The sequence below is a fragment of the Acipenser ruthenus genome, chromosome 17 (genome assembly GCF_902713425.1).
Source record: "Acipenser ruthenus chromosome 17, fAciRut3.2 maternal haplotype, whole genome shotgun sequence".
Lineage (NCBI taxonomy): Eukaryota > Metazoa > Chordata > Actinopteri > Acipenseriformes > Acipenseridae > Acipenser > Acipenser ruthenus.
Genome location: NC_081205.1, coordinates 13,037,915 through 13,060,814, shown reverse-complemented (window position 1 = coordinate 13,060,814; position 22,900 = coordinate 13,037,915). Strand labels below are relative to the sequence as shown.

At 44.1% G+C, this 22,900-nt stretch overlaps 1 protein-coding gene across 12 annotated transcripts in view; it reads right to left on the bottom strand.

The window, feature by feature from the left end:
* Positions 1-8,720: 8,720 nt before the first annotated feature.
* Positions 8,721-22,900, bottom strand: part of cacna1g (calcium channel, voltage-dependent, T type, alpha 1G subunit) — a 160,869-nt gene continuing 146,689 nt past the window's right edge. For 7 of the 12 annotated variants that reach the window (XM_034039011.3, XM_058989987.1, XM_034039017.3 and 4 more), the window contains 5 exons: positions 21,378-21,518; positions 17,619-17,753; positions 15,466-15,601; positions 14,824-15,005; positions 8,721-10,740 (listed from right to left, as the gene is read on the bottom strand). In XM_034039011.3, the coding sequence (XP_033894902.3) occupies positions 10,021-10,740; positions 14,824-15,005; positions 15,466-15,601; positions 17,619-17,753; positions 21,378-21,518 (1,314 nt within the window). In that variant the 3' untranslated portion in view covers positions 8,721-10,020. Of the gene's footprint in view, positions 13,282-14,823; positions 15,006-15,465; positions 15,602-17,618; positions 17,754-21,377; positions 21,519-22,900 lie in introns of all 12 variants that reach the window. The other 5 variants (XM_034039010.3, XM_034039013.3, XM_034039020.3 and 2 more) reach the window with 5 other exon arrangements.

The window sequence follows — 22,900 nt, the reverse complement described above, 5'->3', positions numbered from 1 at the left end:
GCAACATAACCTCATGTATTTTATAATTAATTATTCTGAGTCTAAATGTTTTTGAGATTTTCTGAATCTGAATCCTGTCAAGGTGTTCATTGATGCATTGAGTGGAAATGCACTGAATGTTGTTTAAAAGTTGCGCAATATGCACTCTTACCTGGGGTATAAAACACCTCTGTTATTCCCAAACCTTCCTGAGGCACTGTATGTATTTTTAAAGTCCTGTTAATGTTAGTTGGCCATCACATCTGAGTCTTGACAGATTCCAGCACAATAACTCCTGAAAAAATACCTAACCCTGATGGTGATGAAATGAGGTGGGCATGCATATTTGTGTTGCGCTGTGCATCGTTAATATGCTTCCTCACAATCCACCCTGAAGACACTCTTCAGATGCAAGTTTTGCTGGAATCGTTGGTAAGCTTGGCAGATAATAAGCAGAAATTACAATAGATAACCATACAGAACATGCTTACTGGATTTTAAGCAGGTAACAAATTAAATATAGGAAGATTAAATATAGGAAATATTTGGGTATTGGGATATAAAGTATTGCTTTAAGTATACTAATTTTTAAAATTATTTTTAGTTCCTCCAACTCAAGTAATATATAGAACTATGGATATTAAACCGAGGGTAACTGTCCGAATAGTTCTGGTGCCACGGAACAGACACTGTACAGACACACACTACACACAGACACTGCACAGAGCCACACTGCACACACACACACACTGCACAGACGCATACACATAGAAAACAAAAACCTTTGGTCGCTGGAAGGAAGTAGTAGTTTGTCATGGTTTGTCCCTCAATCTCAACAACCACTGTTGTCATTCATAAAACACAAGATGACTGAACATTTGCTTATGTTTCCCTTAGATTTGTCACAATATTATTTATTATTATTATTATTATTATTATTATTTATTTCTTAGTAGACACCCTTATCCAGGGCGATTTACAATCTTAAGCAAATACATTTCAAGAATCACAGTACAAGTAATAATACAATAAAAGCAAGATAAATACAATGACTTTGGTTCAAGCAAGTACAAGTGTGACAAAATACAATTCAATAATACAGCAGATAACAGTGTCAGTGATAGTTACATCAGGATATGATTAAATACAAAATACTACAGATTAAACACTTGGCAGATTACAGTACTCTGAAGTACAGGATTAAATGCAGTAAAATAGGGGGCAGATAAGAGCAAATAAAGCACATTTAAGGAAGGGTGATAGTGTCCCAGGGGAAAAACAGAGGAGTTCTACAGGTGCTGTCTGAAGAGGTGAGTCTTAAGGAGGTGCCGGAATGTGGTCAGGGACTGGGCGGTCCTGACATCTGTAGGAAGGTCATTCCACCACTGCGGGGCGAGGGTGGAGAAGGAGCGGGCTCTGGAGGCAGTTGAGCGTAGAGGAGGTAGAGCCAGTCTTCTAGTGCAGGCGGAGTGGATGCGAGCGGTGATCGGTAGCCAGTGGAGTTGCGTGGGAGAAGCGAGGCAGAGAGAACACCAGGCGGGCAGCGGAGTTCTGGATGAGCTGGAGCGGACGGGTGGTGGACGCAGGGAGGCCTGCCAGGAGGGAGTTGCAGTAGTCTAGGCAGGAGAGTACCAAGGCCTGGACCAGGAGCTGGGTGGTGTAGTTGGTGAGGAAGGGTCGGATTCTTCTGATGTTGCTCAGGAAGAATCGGCAAGTGCGTGCCAGAGTGGAGATGTGCTGGGAATAAGAGAGGCAGGGTGACCCCGAGGTTCTTAGCGGAGGAAGAAGGAGAGAGTGTGGTAGATTCCAGAGGAACAGAGATAGAGAGATCAGAGGAGGGGGAGGAGGAGGGAAAGAAAAGGAGGTCAGATTTAGAGAGGTTGAGTTTGAGGTGATGCGAGTGCATCCAGGAGGAAACAGCAGACAGACAGGTAGAGATACGGGAGGAGATAATGGAGTCAGAGGTGGGGAAGGAGAGGAAAATCTGAGCATCATCAGTATAGAAATGGTATGAGAAACCATAGGATGCGATGAGGGGGCCCAGGGAGCGGGTGTAGAGAGAGAACACGAGAGGGCCCAAGACTGACCCTTGGGGGACTCCTGTTAAGAGAGGGTGAGGTGTGGAGGTTGCTCCACACCAGGTTACCTGGTAAGTGCGGTTGGAGAGGTAGGAGGAGAACCAGGCCAGAGCAGTGCCAGAGATCCCCAGGTCAGCGAGAGATGATAGTAGAATAGAGTGACCAACAGTGTCAAAGGCAGCAGAGAGGTCGAGGAGAATTAGGACAGAGGAGAGAGAGGCAGCTCGGGCAGACTTAAGTGAGTTGGTGACAGACAGGAGGGCGGTTTCAGTGGAGTGAGCAGAGCGGAAGCCAGATTGGAGAGGGTCGAGCAGAGAGTGGTTGGACAGGAAAGCAGAGAGCTGGCGGTGTACAGTCCGCTCAAGGGTTTTGGAGAGGAAGGGTAGGAGGGAGACAGGACGGTAGCTCTGGAGGGAGGTGGGGTCGAGGGTAGGTATTTTGAGGAGGGGAGTGATAGTGGCTTTTTTGAAGGCAGAGGGAAAGAGACCAGAAAGTAGAGGTGTTGAGAAGGGAGGAGATGAAGGGAAGTAGAGCAGGAGCAGCAGCTTGAAAGAGGTGAGTGGGGAGGGGGTCCAGGGCACACGTGGTGGGTTTGTGATCCTGGAGCAGGGAGGAGAGGTCAGAGTCTGAGAGGGGTGAGAAGGTGGGTGAGTTAGTAGGGGATACAGTGGGTGTAGCTAGCACCCCCTTTTTTATTTAGCGTGCCCAATTATTTTACCCCCTATTTTCTCCCCAATTTAGAATATTCAGCTCCATCATGGCAGCTATTTTCCATACAGCTTGGGAGAACTGTTCATGTGGTGTCCTCCCATCCCACAGCTAAGAAAATGTCCACTTTACATCCAGATAGAGAGTGGGTGTTGGTTAACTACCGGCCTTTAGAGGACAAAGGCCAGCCCTGCAGCTGTCAGCTTTGAGCTCACTGGGTGCAATGATGCTCACCTGCACTCCCCTGACTATGTGACTCACCATGCCCTCCACACAGCTGTGCCTTTTCCAGGGGAGACATTTGGTGAACCAGTGAAGTTCTGGTGCAGCTCACTATTCTAAAGCTATTGGAAACAGTTTTCCTGATGATCTCCCAGTAGAGGCAGGATGACAATGAGACACACCAGTGGGAAGATTGATTCTGGTGGAGCTGCAGGATTCCTGGTGCTTCCCCTGAGCCAGGCTCCTCTTTCCTGCCTGGGAGATTCCACACAGTCTGGAGTTCCCCTTCTCTGGTTCAGAGACAGGCTAGGCTATATATATATATATATATATATATATATATATATATATATATATATATATATATATATATATATATATATATATATATATATATATACTGTGTGTGTGTATATATATATATGTATATATATATATATATATATATAGTTCTTTTGTAAGACGGATTCTTGTTTACCCTTTGATCAGTGATAGTAAGAGGGCTATTATCTGTACTTTGAAGTAGCCTGTCTTCTGCAATACACGCTTAGAAAGAACATGCCAGTGCATGTAAAATAAATATGGGTGGACAGGTGGTGGTTCACTATCTGTTTGAGGAATTGCAGTGTGGGAGTTGTAAGATTAAATGTATAATCTGTTAAATAAACATTTTTTATGTCATTGAAAACATGATGAGTTGAGGAGATGGTAGATTACGCACAAGGCTTTTGAAACCGACAACAACAAAATCCTTTCTTTACATGTTTCCTTGTCGTCTGATGATATCCCTGAAACTATAACACGGGCAGCTGTGTCATACAGTCAGTCATTCAATAGTTAAATGGAATTCTTTGGTATGGCAGTCTTCAGTGTTTCATGTGTACAGTCAGCTTCAGCAGATGACAGGTCTTGTTTACATTCCAGTTTGTGTACATTCCACCAAAGGTTTAGCCACACATGCTTTTGAAAGTTGTATGGACCAGGCCTGCCTGGAAGCCAGGAGGTCCAGTCAATTGGATCCCACTTTAGTGACTGACCTGGGAGGCAAACCCCCTCTCGCTGCACCTCCATCTCACCCAAAGGATGCACCTTAACTTGAGCTAGCCTAACATGTAAGGCAAACAAAACCTATTTTTTTCTGGAGAGAATTACCTGACAGATTCTGTAACATCACCATGTGTTTGTCTCTTCTACTTTCTAAGAGAAGCGTTACACTTGTCCTGAAACATTATTGTGCAGTTCTGAAAGTTGACCACTCAGAAACGCAGTGTGCAATAAATGTCCCATCAATACGAACAATTAACAGTAACAAATGCTGTTGGTTTTATCCAGATTTTCTGAGTCATGCTGTAATAAGAAACAAATACACATATTAGTCTGTGTGACAGAGTGGTTGCTTAGTGTGTTTTAATAAATTGCATTGCTGTATTTATGACAGTGTTTGCATTTCTCCGCTTTGATTAACAGTAAGCTCTCCTGTAGGTCACTGGCGCCCCCTGCTGATCAATGCAGGTATGTGACACTGATCTGTGTTCAGATACATTGCTCTCACAGACCATAGCAACACAGAACTGCATAGCTGATGAAGAATGCGAGAAGATAAGGAATCAATTTTTCATGACCGTCAGCTGAAATATTGTTTTGAAAGTCGAGCATTTCCTTTCAAGCACGGAGGAGTCCATTGAACACACACACACGCAGGATATTGTTTTTATATGAAATGCACAATATATAACAATACATGAACATACAATGAAAGCCTGATCATCCAAGCTTTTTGAGACCAGCAGGTGAATGCTATTATAGATGCTGTTAGTAAGAGGTGCCAAGTATAGGGAAGACAATTGATTTTAATGAGTTTTACCCCATCATTACTGTAAGAGATATTGAGGGGAAAGCATAGCTTGATAAAACAGTCAACCCCATTCAATATCACATTCCTCTATGCCACCCTACACTCTCAGGTTGTCAGGAGGGCTTTCTGGAGCTGGGCTCTGCAGCGATAGACTCCACTGAACTCTGGCAGCTGCAAAAGAAAAAGCTGCTGCTAACCCTTCCTCTGAGCACTCCTCTCTGTAACTGATTCTCTCCTCTCTGCTCGGGCTGCCTCCCTCTCCTTCATTCTAATTCTCCTTGACCTCTCCTCAGCCTTTGACACTGTCGATCATGCTATTCTCCTCTCCTCTCTCTGACATGGGGACCTCAGGCACTATTCTATTCAGGCACAGGGCAGCAGTGTGGAGTAGTGGTTAGGGCTCTGGACTCTTGACCGGAGGGTTGTGGGTTCAATCCCCAGTGGTGGACACTGCTGTTGTACCCTTGAGCAAGGTACTTTACCTATATTGCTCCAGTAAAAAAAAAAACAACTGTATAAATGGGTAATTGTATGTAAAAATGATGTGATATCTGTATAATGTATAATGTGATATCTTGTAACAATTGTAAGTCGCCCTGGATAAGGGCGTCTGCTAAGAAATAAATAAATAATATTCTTGCCTGGATTTCCTCCTATCTAACCATTCTTTCCAGGTTTCCTGGCGTGGCTCTCTCTCTTCTCCTCCCCCCCTCTCTACAGGTGTACCTAGAGGATCTGTCCTGGCTCCCTCCTGCTCTCACTCTACACCCGCTCGCTAGGTACTCTCATCTCCTCTTTTGGCTTCTCCTACCACCTTTACGCTGATGATGCCCAGATCTTCCTCTACTTTCCATCCTTTGACTCTCCCGCATCTCAGAGACTCTCGGCTATCTCAACTTGGATGCATTCTCACCACCACAAACTCAAACTCTCTAAATCTGACCTTCACTTTCCTTTTGCTTCCTCTCCCTCCTCTGACCTCTCCATCTCAGTATCCCTTGACTATCACTTTCTCCATCTCCTTCTCTCAACCCATCTCTTCCCTGACATGCACTTGCCTCTTCTTTCTTAGCAACATCTACCAAATCTGTCCTTTTTTCAATACTTATCCCACCCAACTCCTGGTCCAAGCTCTTGTACTCTCCAGACTGGACTGATGTAACTCTCCTTGCTGGTCTCCCTCCTTCAGCTCATTCAAAATTCTGCTGCTCGTCTTGTATTCTCCCAACCTCACTGCTCTCACGCTATCCTTCTGCTTCACACCTTCCTATCTCTGCTTGCATTCAATTCAAGTCCCTTGTTCTAGCTACCGCTCTCTTCACTACACTGCCCCCTCCTATCTCCAATCCCTCGTGTCTCCCTACAGTCCCTCTCACCCTCTCCGCTCCTCCTCTACTGGCCAGGTCATGCCTTTCCTCCACTCTCCATCCTCACGTGCTCGCTCCTGTTCCCTAGCCCCTCTGTGGTGGAACCAACTACTGGAGAACTTCAGGACTGCTCCATCTCTCACTGCCTCCTCAAGACCCACCTGCGCTTGGAGATCTCTTGCCCTAGTATGCATTGGACTTCAACACCACATTACTGGATGCTCAGCTGATCACTATCCTTGCACTACTGCAGTACTATTATGTCATTGTAGATACAAATTGTTTTAATTCTAACTTGTTACTTCTTATCTCATATTGTATTCTAGTAGTATTTGGACTTACTGTAAACTATACTGAAGCGGAACAGCGAAGATGGAGAGTCCGGGTTTACCCAGTGGAGGTGGGTTGTCGAGGATTTGTGACACACTCTACAACCCGGTTTCTCAGAGACTTATCTGAAGCAGCAGAGAGGAGCAGCAACTGGCTGTGGTTGAGACGGAAAGATTCTGGTTGGGGATCTCAAGCACAATAGAAAGAAAGAAACGCTGATGTATGGGTAAGTAAGCTGGGCTGAGCTGAGTGGGGGGCGGAGGGGGGTGATGCTGGGACGAAACACCGAGGACGGAAGGTGCCCTCTTGAAGACCCCAGAGATGTACCCTACTTAGCTCAATCCAGACGGCTGTCATGCTCATGAGCTAGGAAGTCTGCACTGTGGTTGATCCCCGGAGCCAGCATTGCAGCCGTTGTGTGTGCTTATGCGCTAGGGAGGCAAATAAGCTGATCCCTGGAGCCAGCATTACACTTCAGCCATCAACACCAGGCAGAAGGATATCTACATGATCAGATGGAAGGAAACGCAAATGGATGGAGACGCAGATGGTTCACATTAGTTTACTGTAAAGCTACGTCTTAGTTGGTGCTTATCTCGGCGAGAGCCGAGTTCAAATCAGCATGAAGTTTTAACATCTACTCTCATGTAATGGAAATCACTTACTGTAAACTATACTGTATTTAAAGTTTTTGCACTGTAGCCTTGTATTGCCCTGTAACACCAGTAATAATAATAATAATAATAATAATAATAATAATAATAATAATAATAATAATAATAATAATAATAATAATAACTCAGAAATGCAATACCGTGTTATCCCACTGGGTGGCAACCTCACCCTAACGTCCTGATAGAAGTGACCAATCCGTAGCTTGCTGCACATGGTGTCCAGTTGGTGTGGCACAGCCCAGCAATACTGGGAACTCACTCCAGCCCCAACATCACAGTACCAGAGTATTCTACTGTAGTGTCATACAACATGACTTGTCTTGGAAAGGGTCTACAGTTCACCTTCATAGAGAATATGAGGGAAGCACAAACATACAACCAATTTGATTGAATCAGTGCTTAAGTGTTATGTTGTACAAAGAACCCACCTTGAATCCACCTGATATTTCGCTAAACAATCTGCCAAAACAATGCTTTTATTGTAAAATGAATCCAGAAATGACACACTGCAAAAATAATGAGTTATGAATGCAAAAAAAGGGTATCTTTTTATTTGGCTACTGCTAAATCAGGATCCTGGAGAGCTGCTTCTAAACCTATCCAGGACCATTGTGCATGAGCAGAAAAAGGTCTGCATTTGTTTTTTCTGTCAAGTTGTTTATGGAGTCAGGCATTACAACATTCATTGTATAACCTTTAGCCAAATACACAGCTCTGCTCGTCTTTATCAATAAAACCCATGGCTATGAATATCAGCGTAGTTATTAACACTAGCTCATCTAACACACACACACAGCTCAAATACTTGGTAAGAGAGAACCACATTTCATGGGCAACTTGAACACTGCTTTTAAAATCACCAGTAGTTCTTAATACGTCTACAGCGTCATACAAGGAAAGGTTTTCTGTTTGTCCTGTGCTTTGCCTCTTGGCAAACCAGGAGCAAGGCACTGGACAGTCTGAAAACAGTTCCTCCCAAAAAGCTGTTTTTTTGAAGTATGTAGAGCAAAAAGCATCACGTACTTTCACATTTTTCTTTATACAGTAAAAGACGCACATATTATGTTAAATGGGTATTCACAATTTAAATGATACAATTGAACTAAATTCACGAGTCTCTCTCATTCCTTCCAGGGACCTCCTGAAGTAGCACCCAGGGTATGTGGAAGAAGTGCAGCTTTTAAATATCTGCAAGAAGCGAGCTGTAACTTGAACCGGTACCATATAAAGAAAACACCAGCTCTAGAAATAAATCAGGGAAGATCAATGCAATTGTTTTGTTTGCTCATGTACTTTAAAGATGTTTGCCTAGCTAAATCATTTCCAAGTTGAAATCCCCAGCTTCACAGTCTCCAGACCCATCATGACCAGCTGAAAGCTAACAAACCCATCACTAAACCAGTATGATGCTGACAGCATCGGACTGGTCACTTTATTAGCAAACCAAGTCTCCTGCACTGTTGATATTACTCCATGTTGTGTAATATCGACAGCTTGTTTATTAAAAAAAGAAAAAAAAATTCATTATAAAATATTATTTCTCTGAATAATAAGTTATAAGAGCTTCTGAATATACTTCTTTCATAACCTGCAAATCCAGCGCTGCAGAAAACCTTTGTCCACATTATGTTTCTGTATGTCTCGGGTCTATTTTATGATCTACACAGCGGAGGAGCCAAAAACTACCGCCCTGTCACTATATTCATTGTGACTCTTATCAACTTCACTGAATACAATAAACGAGAGGAAAGAGGTCCTGCAAAGAAAGGGATTGGAGGGTTAGGGTGGTTGCATTAAGATCTGTCATTGTTTATAGAATTCAAATATACTCCTGTCATCATGAATCTGCCTATAAAACATTTCAAACACACAGTACATTCCTGCAGGCACAAATTCCACGCAGACCCTTTTGTGTTTTCTGTCTTTTTTTCTAATCAGAAATGCATGGATAACAACAGATAAACAATCACAGACCCATATTAATGTTTCCATAAATACAAATGGGTCAATTTTACAATATATAGAGGGTGATTCATAATTCATGCACTATACTGCATGGCGAATACTTGGGGGATGTTATGCAAAGGAAAGTGTCTGCAACAGAGACACTGTGGTGCACTATTTGGCCACCAGAGGGCTGTTCAATAATGCCAACATTCCAAGTAATATTGAAAACAATGTAAAACAACAATGTTGCGTGAATTGTGAATCACCCTGTATATATTTTGCACTATCGGCTACTGCTTGTGCTTAAAATCAAAGAGGGGTTTAATTCCATCAGTCGTTACGGTTTCAAACAAGCACTTTGACAAAAAAAACAAACAAAAAAATGTCTTTTACAAAATCAGAGAAAGCTAAAAATCTGGTGATAAAAAACAAACAAGGATGAACAAACAAAAAATAAAATCACAACATCCTGTATCATCATCCTCAATACTGTGGCCAATAATTTAAGAAAATAGAAGTCGTGTCTCTGTCGAAACGTTCATATTGCTTTGAACCTCCTGCTATCCCTGTCTTGCCGAGTGCAGCTTTGGCTCCCCCTTGCATCACATCCGTGGGGAGTCCGTGTCCCTGGGTGGGGTCTGGAGGAGGTGGAGATAGAGGGGGAGGGGGGTTCCTCTGACTATATTGGGCGTGCCATCCCAACAGCAGCCAGGGTAAAGTGTTGTGGAAGAAAGATAAACAGTCATTGTTTTATTTGGCAATGTGGAAAGTCTGATCAATATAATTATTATTAATATTATATTATTATTATTATTATTATTATTATTATTATTATTATTATTATTATTATTACAATTACATTAGTGTTCAGCATCCATCTTCTCAAAAGAGAAGGGAAGAGTCAGGAGTTTGGGGGAGACGGGAGGCCCGTCCGCAGGCACAGCTTCCCCTCCCAGATCCACAGAGTCCTTGGAGTCGCAGGAAGGAGCCCGCCGGCGGAGGCACGAGTCCCTGCCGGTCAGTGGAGGCAGGCTAGGCTGGCTCTCCGGGGGCTCCACAGAGATGCAGGGGGGGCTCATCTTCTTCTTGCGGTGCGGGGAGGGCAGCTGGAAGCTCTCTGCTCGTGAGACGAAGCCCGAGGAGCCAGAGGAGCGCTGGGGACTGCTCTCCACGGATGAGCAGATCTCGATGGAGTGCCTGCGAGGGTCATCCAGCCAGGAGGAGGGCCTGGCCAGCAGGAGGCGCTGCTGGGGGGCCTGGACGTCCACGCTGTGGTACTTCTTGAGGACGGGGCCGGCAGTGATGTGGGACACCTCCTGGTCTGCAGGGTCCAGGGATGGGTGCCCTCCAAAGGGGTTCCTGCGTGGCCACGGGCCTTGGGGCCGGGGCTGGCTGGAGATGTTGTACTGGGTGTGAACGCTGGAGCGCAGCAGGGCAGGGGAGGCGCCTGGAGTGGCTGGAACCAGGAGCACGGCAGGGGAGGCAAGTCCTGCTGAGGACAGTTCGTTCTGCTGGGGGGGCTGGGCTGCTTCCTTGCTCTCAGTGTACAGAGTCTCTGAGGAGTCATTGATTACCGCTACCTGGAGGGTGTTAGGGGACGGTTAGAAGATGGGGATGGAGGCAGGGGAGTGAAAGGGAGACAGGTTAGTGGGTGGGAAATCCCTGGATTCTTTCCCCTTATTTAGAATGCAAGTGAAAGAGACCCCACGAAAAATGTGAAGTGGCGTTAATAATTAGACTATGTTAATACTATATAACAACATGTGTAAATACATTTTAAGTCGTCTTTTTATTACATTGTAAATACACATGCATTTATAATGTACGATTTATCAACCCACCAGGGCCAGACTGCCAGTCGACTCATATAGAAGAATGTGAACCATGCTGGAGTTATCTACCTGATTCTGCTGTATAACCCAGCATAAACCTCTGCTGCAGATGGATGTGGAGTCTTGCTCTGGGAGTGTGAGGTGGACTCACATTGCAGTGCAGACACATAGCAATACTCCTCTACGCTGCCAGAACATGCATTTCTTACCTGTTTAATATCTATTACATGCATTGTCTGTCATTCTATGGCATTGTTTGTGCTTAATTCTCATGGGCTGTGCAGCTCTGAGTATACATGGTGATTTTCTGTTTCCTAAACCAACAGGAAATACAGCAGCACAAGCCTTGGTGGGCATTTCAGAAATATAGCTTTCAGAAGATGCAGAGACAGTGTGCCTGATTAACGATGATCTGAGCAGAAACAGCAATGCAGAATAGGCTATTAAACAGAATAAAGAATCCAATCCCAAGCATTTCCCCCACTGATCTACTGCAGGGGGTGCTTTTGGAGAGGGAGAGGGTTGGGTTGAGGGGGGGGGGGGCACCACATGTCTGTTCAGAGTTCATCATGCAGACTCAGATAGGCATGTGTGAGAAAGACCCGCACGCACGTACTGTAACTCTATTCTAACCTGTGTATATGGCAGCCGCAGGGCCATATTGCACGTACTGTATAACCTGTGTATCGGCCTCTATTATTTTCCATCATTATAGGATGGGTTGCAGTTTTCTCCTCCAATTTAAAGTGTAATGAATTGTTTTTGAGCCGACTGGGGTCTGCATTAAATCAAAACTATGACGCCGCCATGGTCATTATAAGGTATAGCTATAGCAGTGTCATAAACTGTTATTTAATTTAGATGTGGTATACTTCATTAGAAAGTAAAGAAACCCTCACATATTAATGCCTAACATTCAATAATGTCATCATTGTATCATTTCCATTCCATGTGTGTGTGTGCCTGTGCGTGCATGCATGTGTGTGTGCGTATGCGTGCATGTGCATGTGCGTGTGTGTGCATGTGTGTGCATATGTGTGTGTGTGCCTGTGCGTGCATGCATATGTGTGAGTGCATGTGTGTGCGTGTAGTTTAACTTGCAGTCACACTTATTTTAGTGCTAGAACACCAGTGCCTTTTGCTACAATCTTCAATCACTACACAATGTGGATTGTACTGTACAGATCGTAAGAGCTCTATCCAGTAGGGTTGAAGGTGGAATTGCAAGGCTTTAAAACATGTTCCTGACTCCCGTTAGCATAGCCACACTCTCACAGGCCCCTTACGGGAAGTGCACATACAGCTCTGGCAGGATAAGTTGTGCCCCTGTTAAAAATTCAAATAAATGTGGAAAACAGCAGAAGACCGTGATGATATTTTGAGGTATGGTTTTGATAAGCTTTTAAACCTTTAAAGTTCAATTTTAACGAGGAAGAAGCAACAAATAATCAGATTATTATAAAAGTGACGATGTAGTTGATTAAAACATCTTTAATTGGATTCAACGGGGCAATGCAGCAGCTAGTGTTAGAACAATGGAATTGGAATGTAACGATTTAGCTTCTTATTCTGCATTCTACCCTTAAAAATGACCATGATAGCGCATCACAAAAGTGTGTTTTTCAAACAATCATTTAAAAATAGATTTGGAATAATACACGTGGGATTACTTTCACTGAATCAAGCTCATGTTTTGCACAACACAAGCACCTCCAGTTCATGTATGTGCTTTCCTTGCCTGCTTCGAAATCTTATCAATATATTGATTATCGTCCCAACACTTTACACTAGAAGATTACACTATGGTAGAGAAAGTCAAGGCCAGCTCTATACCTCTTTCTCCTTCAGTCTGAGGGCTGACGCAAGGGGTGTTCAGACAGACGGACATTCCCTTTCAAACTACTGCCGCAACTAGAACATTCAACCACTGGGGGCACTCTGTCCTTTTGCACACACAAAATAACATTAAAAACAATCGCAAAATGAGGCCTACATTCAAAACAATATGGGTTTGCCTGCTGGTGGCAGTGTCTGCTATGTAAAAACCCCATGCTGTGAAAGGGGGTGTGGTTTCAGAATGTCAGAATTGGCTCTAAGGCCCCTGTGCTGACTCTCTCTGGTGCCCCCTATATATACCTCTCAGGGAAGTGCTTCCAGTCTCGATGGGTAGGGGTAGGGGGTAGGGGGTAGGGGGTAGGCGGTAGGGGGTGGGGGGGGGTGGGGTTAGAAGCAGGAGTATCTGTGGCGCAGGAGAATGTGGGGGTCTGGTTTGTAATGGACCAGGCTGGACTGAACAGGGTGTATTTCAAAACAACAACCAAAATAAGAAGAAGAACAAGAACATTTAAATGAACAAACTTGAAATCATTTAAAGTACATAAAAGATTAGATTAGAACAGGACTGGCAACCTCACTCCATCCCAGGTTTTATTCTAACTAGGCAAGGAATTAGCTGATCTTCAGCAGGGTCAGTTACTGGTTGGAGCAAAGTCCTGGAATGGATTTACTGGAAGAGGCAAGGTTGCCTGCCCTGCCATAGTACAACACAGAACAACAGCATTATACAGGTGACACGAAGGGCAGGTGTTCAATGTGTATGCATGTGTCTGTGTGTTTATTTCATAAAGTATAAACTAAATAGTACTACTGAATGGTTAAGACCAGGTTTGTACAGTGTGTATAGTGTATATAATATAAAAAATAAAGAATAAATCATGCTTGTTTTCTAGAATACTACAGTAAAATACTAATTGAAATTGGTATGGTGTATGTGTTGGTCTGGTGTGTGTTGGTCTGGTGTGTGTGTGTTGGCCAGGTGTGTGTGTGTGTGTGTGTGTGTGTTGGTAAGGTGTGTGTGTGTTTTGATCAGGTGTGTGTGTGTGTGTTGGTAAGGTGTGTGTGTGTTTTGATCAGGTGTGTGTGTGTGTGTGTGTGTTGGTCAGGTGTGTGTGTGTGTGTGTGTTGGTATGTTGTGTGTGTGTGTGTGTGTGTTGGTATGGTGTGTGTGTTGGTATGGTGTGTGTGTGCATTGGTATGGTGTGTATGTGCATTGGTATGGTGTGTGTGTGTGTGTTGGTATGGTGTGTGTGTGTGTTGGTATGGTGTGTGTGTGTGTGTTGGTATGGTGTGTGTGTTGGTATGGTGTGTATGTGCATTGGTATGGTGTGTGTGTGCATGTGTGTTGGTATGGTGTGTGTGTGTGTGTTGGTATGGTGTGTGTGTGTGTGTTGGTATGGTGTGTGTGTGCATTGGTATGGTGTGTATGTGCATTGGTATGGTGTGTGTGTGCATGTGTGTTGGTATGGTGTGTGTGTGTGTGTTGGTATGGTGTGTGTGTGTGTGTTGGTATGGTGTGTGTGTGTGTTGGTATGGTGTGTGTGTGTGTGTTGGTATGGTGTGTGTGTGTGTGTTGGTATGGTGTGTGTGTGTGTTGGTATGGTGTGTGTGTGTGTGTTGGTATGGTGTGTGTGTGTGTGTTGGTATGGTGTGTGTGTGTGTTGGTATGGTGTGTGTGTGTGTGTTGGTATGGTGTGTGTGTTGGTATGGTGTGTATGTGCATTGGTATGGTGTGTGTGTGCATGTGTGTTGGTATGGTGTGTGTGTGTGTGTTGGTATGGTGTGTGTGTGTGTGTTGGTATGGTGTGTGTGTGTGTTGGTATGGTGTGTGTGTGTTGGTATGTTGTGTGTGTGTGTTGGTATGGTGTGTGTGTGTGTGTTGGTATGGTGTGTGTATTTGTGTGTGTTGGTATGGTGTGTGTGTGTGTGTGTTGGTCTGGTGTGTGTGTGTCAGGTGTATGTGTTGGTATGGTGTGTGGGTGTCAATGCTCTCACCTGTCTGTGCAGAGTCCGGTGCGTGCTGGAGGAGCGGCGAGGGGGGGGGATCTTGGGAATGCTCTCGCAGTCCGAGGGGCCCGGGTGTCCTGGGGGGCTGATGGGACGGAAAAGCTGGACAGGTACGGCCAGGTGCTGGGTGCTGGAGCCAGTGGGCTGGGACTGCACTGAGGTGGTGGAGCCTGTAGAGGGAGCACTCCTCGTTACTGTCAGGTACTCAGGATGAAGGAGTGATTGCCAATGCTGTCAATCTGTTTTCTTACCTTATTACTAGCCCTGCTCATTTTCAATGTTTATATTTCAGGGGCTCACAAAGTGCTGTAATAAATCACTCACCTTTTAGAGTAATGGGTTTATTTGGACTCGGTAACGGACCCAAGTTCTTTATTGAAACATCATGAAATGAATTGTGCTCCAGTTGTTGGGACTTGCTACTCAATGCAATCATTTTCAATGTATTCTTAGCTTCTGACCAGCTGATACTAAATACTAAAATGAATTCAATTATAAATGTTTCGACTAGAAGTCTTTATCAATGGCAAGAAAAAGGTTTTGTCCCATTAATAGGCCCCTCACATTACCATGTGGGGGTGCAGTTCACATGAGTACAGACAGACAGAGATAGACAGAGGTCCAATGTACCTGACTGGTCCCTCTTGGGGGAGGCTGCAGGGTCGAGGGTCTGGAACATGTAGCTGTCGTTGGGCAGGGAGTGTGCACGCCCCACCGAGGGCTTCCGCACAGACAGCAGGTTCCCCTGCAGCACTGGGGCCAGCTCCTGAGAGACAGAGAGAGGAAGAGAGAGGGATCTGACACTGAGACTGAGACACCAGAACACAGCACAGCAACCCCACGAGCACAGCGCAGCAATGCCTGGGACCGGACACACACCTCAGAGATGCAGCTCCTGACTCAAATAGAACTAGCAAAAGGCTTCTGAGAAGAATTCAATTGGCCCTTCCTGCAGCTTTGGTGTGTTGTCTCTTTGTGGTTTATAACGATACAATAAAAAACAAAATAAAACATTATTACTGCACATGTCTTTTTAGTTTAGATTCATGACTGGATGGATTTGATGGGATAATCCGTAGCTGGGTTTTAGAGCATTTTACAGCACTGGGGAAATCCCAGAATAACCACTGGTAGATGGTTGATGCAATCCTGGGCGATGCCCCAGTTCTGTAACATGCTCTTAAACTCATCAATGGTTTATCAGCCACGAAAAGTATCCAGATTGGCCAAAGCCAACGACACAGTGTCGTTGAGAATTTCTGTGCAAATAAAATGCTGGGCCAATGATGTTCAGTAATAATGTTTTATTTGCATGTGCTTGTTGTTTCATGGATCACTCTATATACTGTATATAGATATATTGTGTATGTTGAAGGTCAGTTAATTAGTCTTTTCGAGCGCACCCTTGTGGTGCCCACCCAAATCCAACACAACTTCGACTCACCAAACTGCAACATGACACACAAACCATGGCAGGGTTACGCACAACCCAATAAGGTTTGCTCAGGAACAGTAATGTCATGTTTTAAAATGAGCATGTGTTTCTTTTAAAACTGCTAATGAAAGTGCAAAATTGCTACAATTACTTTAATGCCTTTTATTCCTGTATTTGAACCTTTGTATCTCTGCCATGGTCTGAGGTAACAGCAAACACAACATGAACCATCGAAGTGACCCACAGAAGCTGATCAACAAAGATCTGAGTAGGAGAGAGCAGCAGAGTGACAGAATGGACTCAGAGATGCCTGAAGAGAAGTCGTATAGAGTGAAGCACTACTCTACAATCTACGAAAACAAACACAGAGAGAGAGAGAGAGAGAGAGAGAGAGAGAGAGAGAGAGAGAGAGAGAGAGAGAGAGAGAGAGAGAGAGAGAGAGAGAGAGAGAGAGAGAGAGAGAGAGAGAGAGAGGGAGGGAGAGGGAGAGGTGCAGATGGTTATCCACCAGTGCAGGGCTCAAGATACTCCAGCTTCCACATGGCAGAATAATACACATGCTCTCCAGTTGAGGCAAACCAATAAGCCGTTTATCACAGACTTCCTCTTCACTTTGACTTCCTATCACCAAACTGTACGTTTGATATAAAAACCCTTTTTCCGTTCTCTTTTCTCCTGTGCAGAAGTTATCACGAAGAACAAGTTGTTGTTCGTATGAAATGCCTGGATTATATTTATTCAGTTCTGCTTCAATCATCACTTCCTGGAGACTTTTTAAACACTTAAACCTCCCTACTGTCTCAGCAGAGCTCTCAGAATCATGTCTGAATTTAAAATTGTCCCAAAGATGTGGTGACAGAGAAAACGCTGCCAGTGAATATAAACAACCAGACAAATACATTATTTGAGATGACTCTCATATCCCTTATCCAGACATTTCTTTCTTATAACCAGCCATTACTTTGGCACTAACAACAAATGCAATCCTTGCAATGATTGGGTCAGGTGGGGTTCAATATGCGCTGCACAAGAAGGAAGTGAAGAGGGCCAGGAAGTGATGTGGTGGCTGCACAAGAGGGATCTTCCTCCAGTCAAAGTGACAACTAGAATGAATATTTAGTATTCAAACTTATAATTTATAAGAATATTACTGAAGAATAATTGCCAGGAGACAGTGTTCCAATTTCAGAATGCTTTTCAGAGGGTTTTGTTTGGTTTGGTTTTGCGGAGATATCTCCCGCTCCCCCCTTGTGTTGCCATAGCAATATAAAGACTAGGAAGCGGAGGAGTATTTGGAACCCTGCAAGGCGGTGGCTGGAACACATGTTGTTTGATCTACAGTAAGTACATTGCTCTCCAGAGTATTTAGTAAGAGAGTGTTAATATCGTCAGGCACAGAGTCGTCCGTCAAAGCTAAGGACCACGATTTCTCCGACAGAATGTCAGACGTCAGAGACAGAGCCTCCATCTCCGCTAGAGGAATCTAAAGAGGGAGAGACGAGGCAGGCGTGAGACACACAGTGTTCAGACAAGGAGAGTACAAGGAAGAATTACAAGGAATTCAAACACAGAGAGATCCACCCCCTGACTGTTTGCAGACTGCCTGGGCCGTTTCTTAACGATAAGTTATTCAGTTATTCTTAACGTTTCTTAAGAATAACTGATTTGAAGATTCGTTGAGTTGAAGATTTGCACTTTGGGTGACTGAACCGCTCAGCTTTGTAGTCCTGTTGCTCCTGAACTGAACACACTAACTTACATGTTAACTTGTAGTTTATACTGTTGATTAAATACTTGTAATAGTGCTTAAAGTCATTTCAAGTAACTAAAAGTAATGACATTACTTAATCGCTAATGGGTTTTCTTTCTCAATTCAGGAGATTTAAGCAAGATGTTGATTTTATGTACATTAACTTATTTTCTGGCTATACCACAACAAAGATGAATACACTCAAGTAAATGAGTGTCTCTGACGGGCTCCCCCTGAGTCCAGGCATCAATAATACAGCGCTCATAAGATAGAAATATTTCACAACTCATTGGATATTTAATTAGGTGTAGATTCTCAGAGCCCCCGGAAGTCTCTACAATTAGGGGCCCTGCTTTAGAAACCGGAGGGGCGGCCCTGACAGTGAGCAGATGGAAGCTTTGCATCAGAATAAAGGGATGGTATAACAAAGTGATTTCATAAATCTTCCTGTGCACACTCCATACATTATACTACACCATCTAACATGATCTGTGGTGCTGCACTAGGTTAAAGAAAGTTCTCTCTTTGCTTGCCTTACTTTCAGGAAGATTTGAGACATACCTAGCAGGTGGAAGTGCATGACAGGTAATATTAGGGAATGGTTTTGTAAGCTACACCCACTTTAAGGACTGTTTTAAGGATTGTTTTATAAACTCATTTGGATTAATAAAATCAACCCCGCTGTTCTTGAATTGTTTTTCAACTGCTTTAGAAAAAGGTATTTGTTGAAGCACTGTTTACCAGAGAGGACACTCTTTAAAAAACACAGTCTTAAAAAAGACTTGCGAATAGAACTCATATGCATCAAAAATGAAGTGAATTTTTTTTTTTTGAAATTGGTGAGGGACAACACCACTGTCTTCTATCCGGCACAGAGCTGACATTTACATTTTTGAAGAATTGTGCAAAATGTTTATGATGAGGACTAATGTTAAAAAAATGCCAGTTTTACAAGATGAATCGGAAACACTACCAAAGCTATTTAGAATCCTTGAGTTGTATTTATTTGGATTTTTCAATGTGTGACAGGATCAAAAGCTCCACAATGCACACTACCATAATCCAATAGAGACTTCATAATAACGGCTCTTCATAAGGGCGGTGTGTCCTCTAATTAGTGCTGCAGTGCTGGCAGAGCGTGGCGTGTGAGAGGGTGGAGAGGTTCAATCACTTCTCTCATTGCATATGGTTTTTATTGCAGCGTGGAATCTAATTCTCCTCCAGGGCAAACTGCGCCAGGGTTATTATAATCAATAGCAGGCAAAATGCACCAGCAGCACAATTCTCAGCTATAGATATACAAACCCCCAACACAGCTTGGGCCAGGGTTAGGGACTGGGGGGTCTGAGGATTAAGGTCAGTTTGATGGTTTGGGTTTCAAATGAAGGAGTATTATTGAGAGGGGCATTACTGCACACCATTTTGTGGTTATGATGGAATGCCACACATTATGGGCTCGACTTTCAAAGCTCTTTTCTCCAAATCTTTAGCAATTTTGTTTTCAGATACAAAGTTACCAAACCAGTAATAAACAACTGATACAGTTTAGAATTATATTTGAAGTTTTTTTCCCCCTATAAATACCTGTAATAAATGCTATACAGTGTAGTTAATGTATCTGTGTTCTGATGTGTATCCCAGATGTTCAGCCAGCTTGGTATCAGTGCAATACAAGGACGCACTGTAAATGTTTTCTTGTTAATGGATTGCTCGCTGTGTTAGGGTTAAGGTTATATCATGTAAAATGAAACAGGTGTGGGACACCCTGTTTAAAAGCACACTGTTTACTATTGCTTTCTCCGCCATGTACATATCACTAAAATCACATCAAAATAATCATGATGGCTTTGAAATCAGTTGGGGAATAAAACACAGTGGGTTCAAAGCTATTTCCTCAGAAAGGATAAATGCACCCATGTAGCAAACGAGAAATAAACCACACTGGGGTTTAAGAAGCACCCTGTTTAAACGGGAGCACAGCCCTTTGGGAAGGACAGGAGGATTGAACAGATCCCCAATTGCCCCAGCTTCTGGGGATATAACTGTGGAAAGAAGGGACATAGATTAGAAACACCTGCTATACAGAACACACATATGTGTAAAAACAATTTAAACATGGTTGATTCAGTACCGTACTGGCTGCCCATAGTAGTCCTACACCCTATTGACAGAGTTTTGGCAGGTGTTTATGATTTACTGTCCAACCCCAGTATACATCTTGATTACAATTGCATGCTGACATATGAAATAAAGAGGTTACTCAGTGCACAGTGGAGAGGTTACTCAGTGCACAGTGGAGAGGTTACTCAGTGCACAGTGGAGAGATTACTCAATGCACAGTGGAGAGGTTACTCAGTGCACAGTCACTGCTGAGAGGTTACTCAGTGCACAGTGGAGAGGTTACTCAGTGCACAGTCATTGCTGCTCCCTGGTGTTCACAGGACTGTGTTTAAATGAGACTGAGTTCCTCGTCTCAATTGCAATCCGCTGCCCCATGTAGTTGACTGTCTGCTCAGACACAAAGCCCTAGTGAATGATACTGAATCACTTGCCTGTTGAGGCTATTAGACGGCACTGCTGTCTGAGGGTGAAGTGTAAACTCAAGCATTTTAACATGGTAGTCATTAGAGCATGTTTTTTGTTTTGTTTTTGCAGCCAAAGCCATCTAAACATATGTTTTCAAAACAGGCACTGAGCTGGACATAGTGTGGTGCATTCTGGAAATGACCAAATTAAACCATCTTTCAGGGACAGGCTGAGAGCAAGAAGTGTTGATTAATATCAAAACATCAATCAGCCCTCAGATATCCCTTAATCTGCAGAGTTTTGCAGTTGCAATATCCTTTATCTCAGACAGCGAGGTGTTACATTATCAGACAGGTTAGTTCCGCCCCCGCATCCCTGCAGTGCATTCAGTGAAGACCTGCTGGGGCAGGGAAGAGAGGAGGAGTCTCTTTAATAGGAGAGCACATTCTACCCTGAACACCAGGCATGAAACAGAGTGAAGAGCTCAATGACAGATACAAGCCCTGCTTGGTTCGGTATCTGGGCAGGTTACCAAATAAGCAGGCTGCTGCACACCTTCCTGGACAGACTGTGACCCACCCCACAGAGACTGGAAGCAGTCGGTACCTCTTTCACAGTCCCACCACCAAAACACTACTGGAGAGATATATTGAACATGGGCTGAAAGCTATAGTGTGAGATACAGGCTCAAATTAAGGATAATCTACATTATCCATTCTACTTTTACAAAATGCAATTTTAGGTTTTGAGGAATTCAAATTGCTTTAATGTTGTGGTGGCAGGACCCAGACTGACAGACAGACAGACAGGTGGACAGGGGGTGATATTAACCTGCTTCTCGGAGGTGCACTTGCCGGGCAGGGGCAGGGCGTAGTGGTGACACACAGAGCCAGACAGGTTATCCATGAGGGTGAGCTCTCCTTCCATGGAGCCCTGGAGCAGCAGGGAGACTGTGTCAAACAAGGACCTCCGCTGGGGTGAGACAGGCGACATGCATGGGGAGAGAGGAGAGAGAGAGAGAGGGGAAGAGGACAGGGAGCGTGGAGGAGAAGAGAGAGGGGGAGAGGAAAGGGAGCGTGCAGGGGAAGAGAGGGGAAGAGAGAGAGAGGGGAAGAGGACAGGGAGCGTGGAGGGGAAGAGAGAGGGGGAGAGGATAGGGAGCGTGTATGGGGAGAGAGGGGAAGAGAGAGGGGGAGAGGACAGGAAGCATGCAGGGGAAGAGAGAGAGGGGGAGAGGACAGGGAGCATGCAGGGAAGAGAGGGGAAGAGAGAGAGAGGGGAGAGGACAGGGAGTGTGCAGGGGGAGAGAGGGGCACAGGCAACATCCAGGGTGGAAAGAGGAGAACAGGCAACATGCAGGGTAGAGTGAGGAGAGGGAAGAACAATGACCATCATGCAAATAGAGGGGCAGAGAGGAGAGAGAGGCAGAGCAGAGAGGGGGTACATGAAAAAGAGAGGCCAGGGGAGAAGAGCGGTGACAGGGAGGAGACAGATGGATGAGAAGTGGGAGATGGAGGGAGAGAGGGGAGAGAGAGGGTAGGCCCAGTCAGGGAGAGACAGGGGTTAGGGGGATAAGAGAGAGACAGAGACAGAGACAGAGACAGACAGTGAGAGAGAGGAGACAGAGAACATGCTGGTAATAACAGTTTATTCTCGCAGAGAGGAAAGCAGTTTTTTAAGGAACAGTGTTTGGGATATAATACTTGTGATGATATTGAATTATAAGCTGTGCCCACAGTGTTTGCTTTGTTAACACAAATTACTAATTATCACTACTACTACAAGTACTACACATTTGACTATATATCTAATTTTCTGACACCTCAATTAGTTTAGGAATGGGGTTGTGTTTAAAATATGGGCGGGGGTGTATTTAACATATTACAGAAACTATTGTTGCTAGTGGTGTTCATCTTTCTGTAGGCACAGTTTTAGATGGTATCCACCAGATGGTATAGTCTCCTCTGAGTCAGATCCTTGATCTTCCTCACTGGTTCAGCATGATAAATTCAACGTTTTTTCAAACAACTACACTATTTCAAACTGCCATATTTCACAAAAGATTAATCGTGTCATCCTTAAATAACTTTTAGAAAAAGAAAAGCTCCTTCAAGCAGAAGGAAAGTGTTGCATTGTAAAATGATTTCATGGTGAATCTTGTTTTATGAACCTTTCCAGTGCCTTTAAAAAGATGCCCCGTCACCTTACTGTTCTCTTAATGTGCCAACGACGAGAGGTGTGGTCATAAAACCTTAAACAAACACTGCGGCACATACAGAGGGTCCTTATGACAATCGCACTGCACCTGATGTTCGGGGGGGTCTTCATCAGAAAACATCGATGACAGCAAGTAC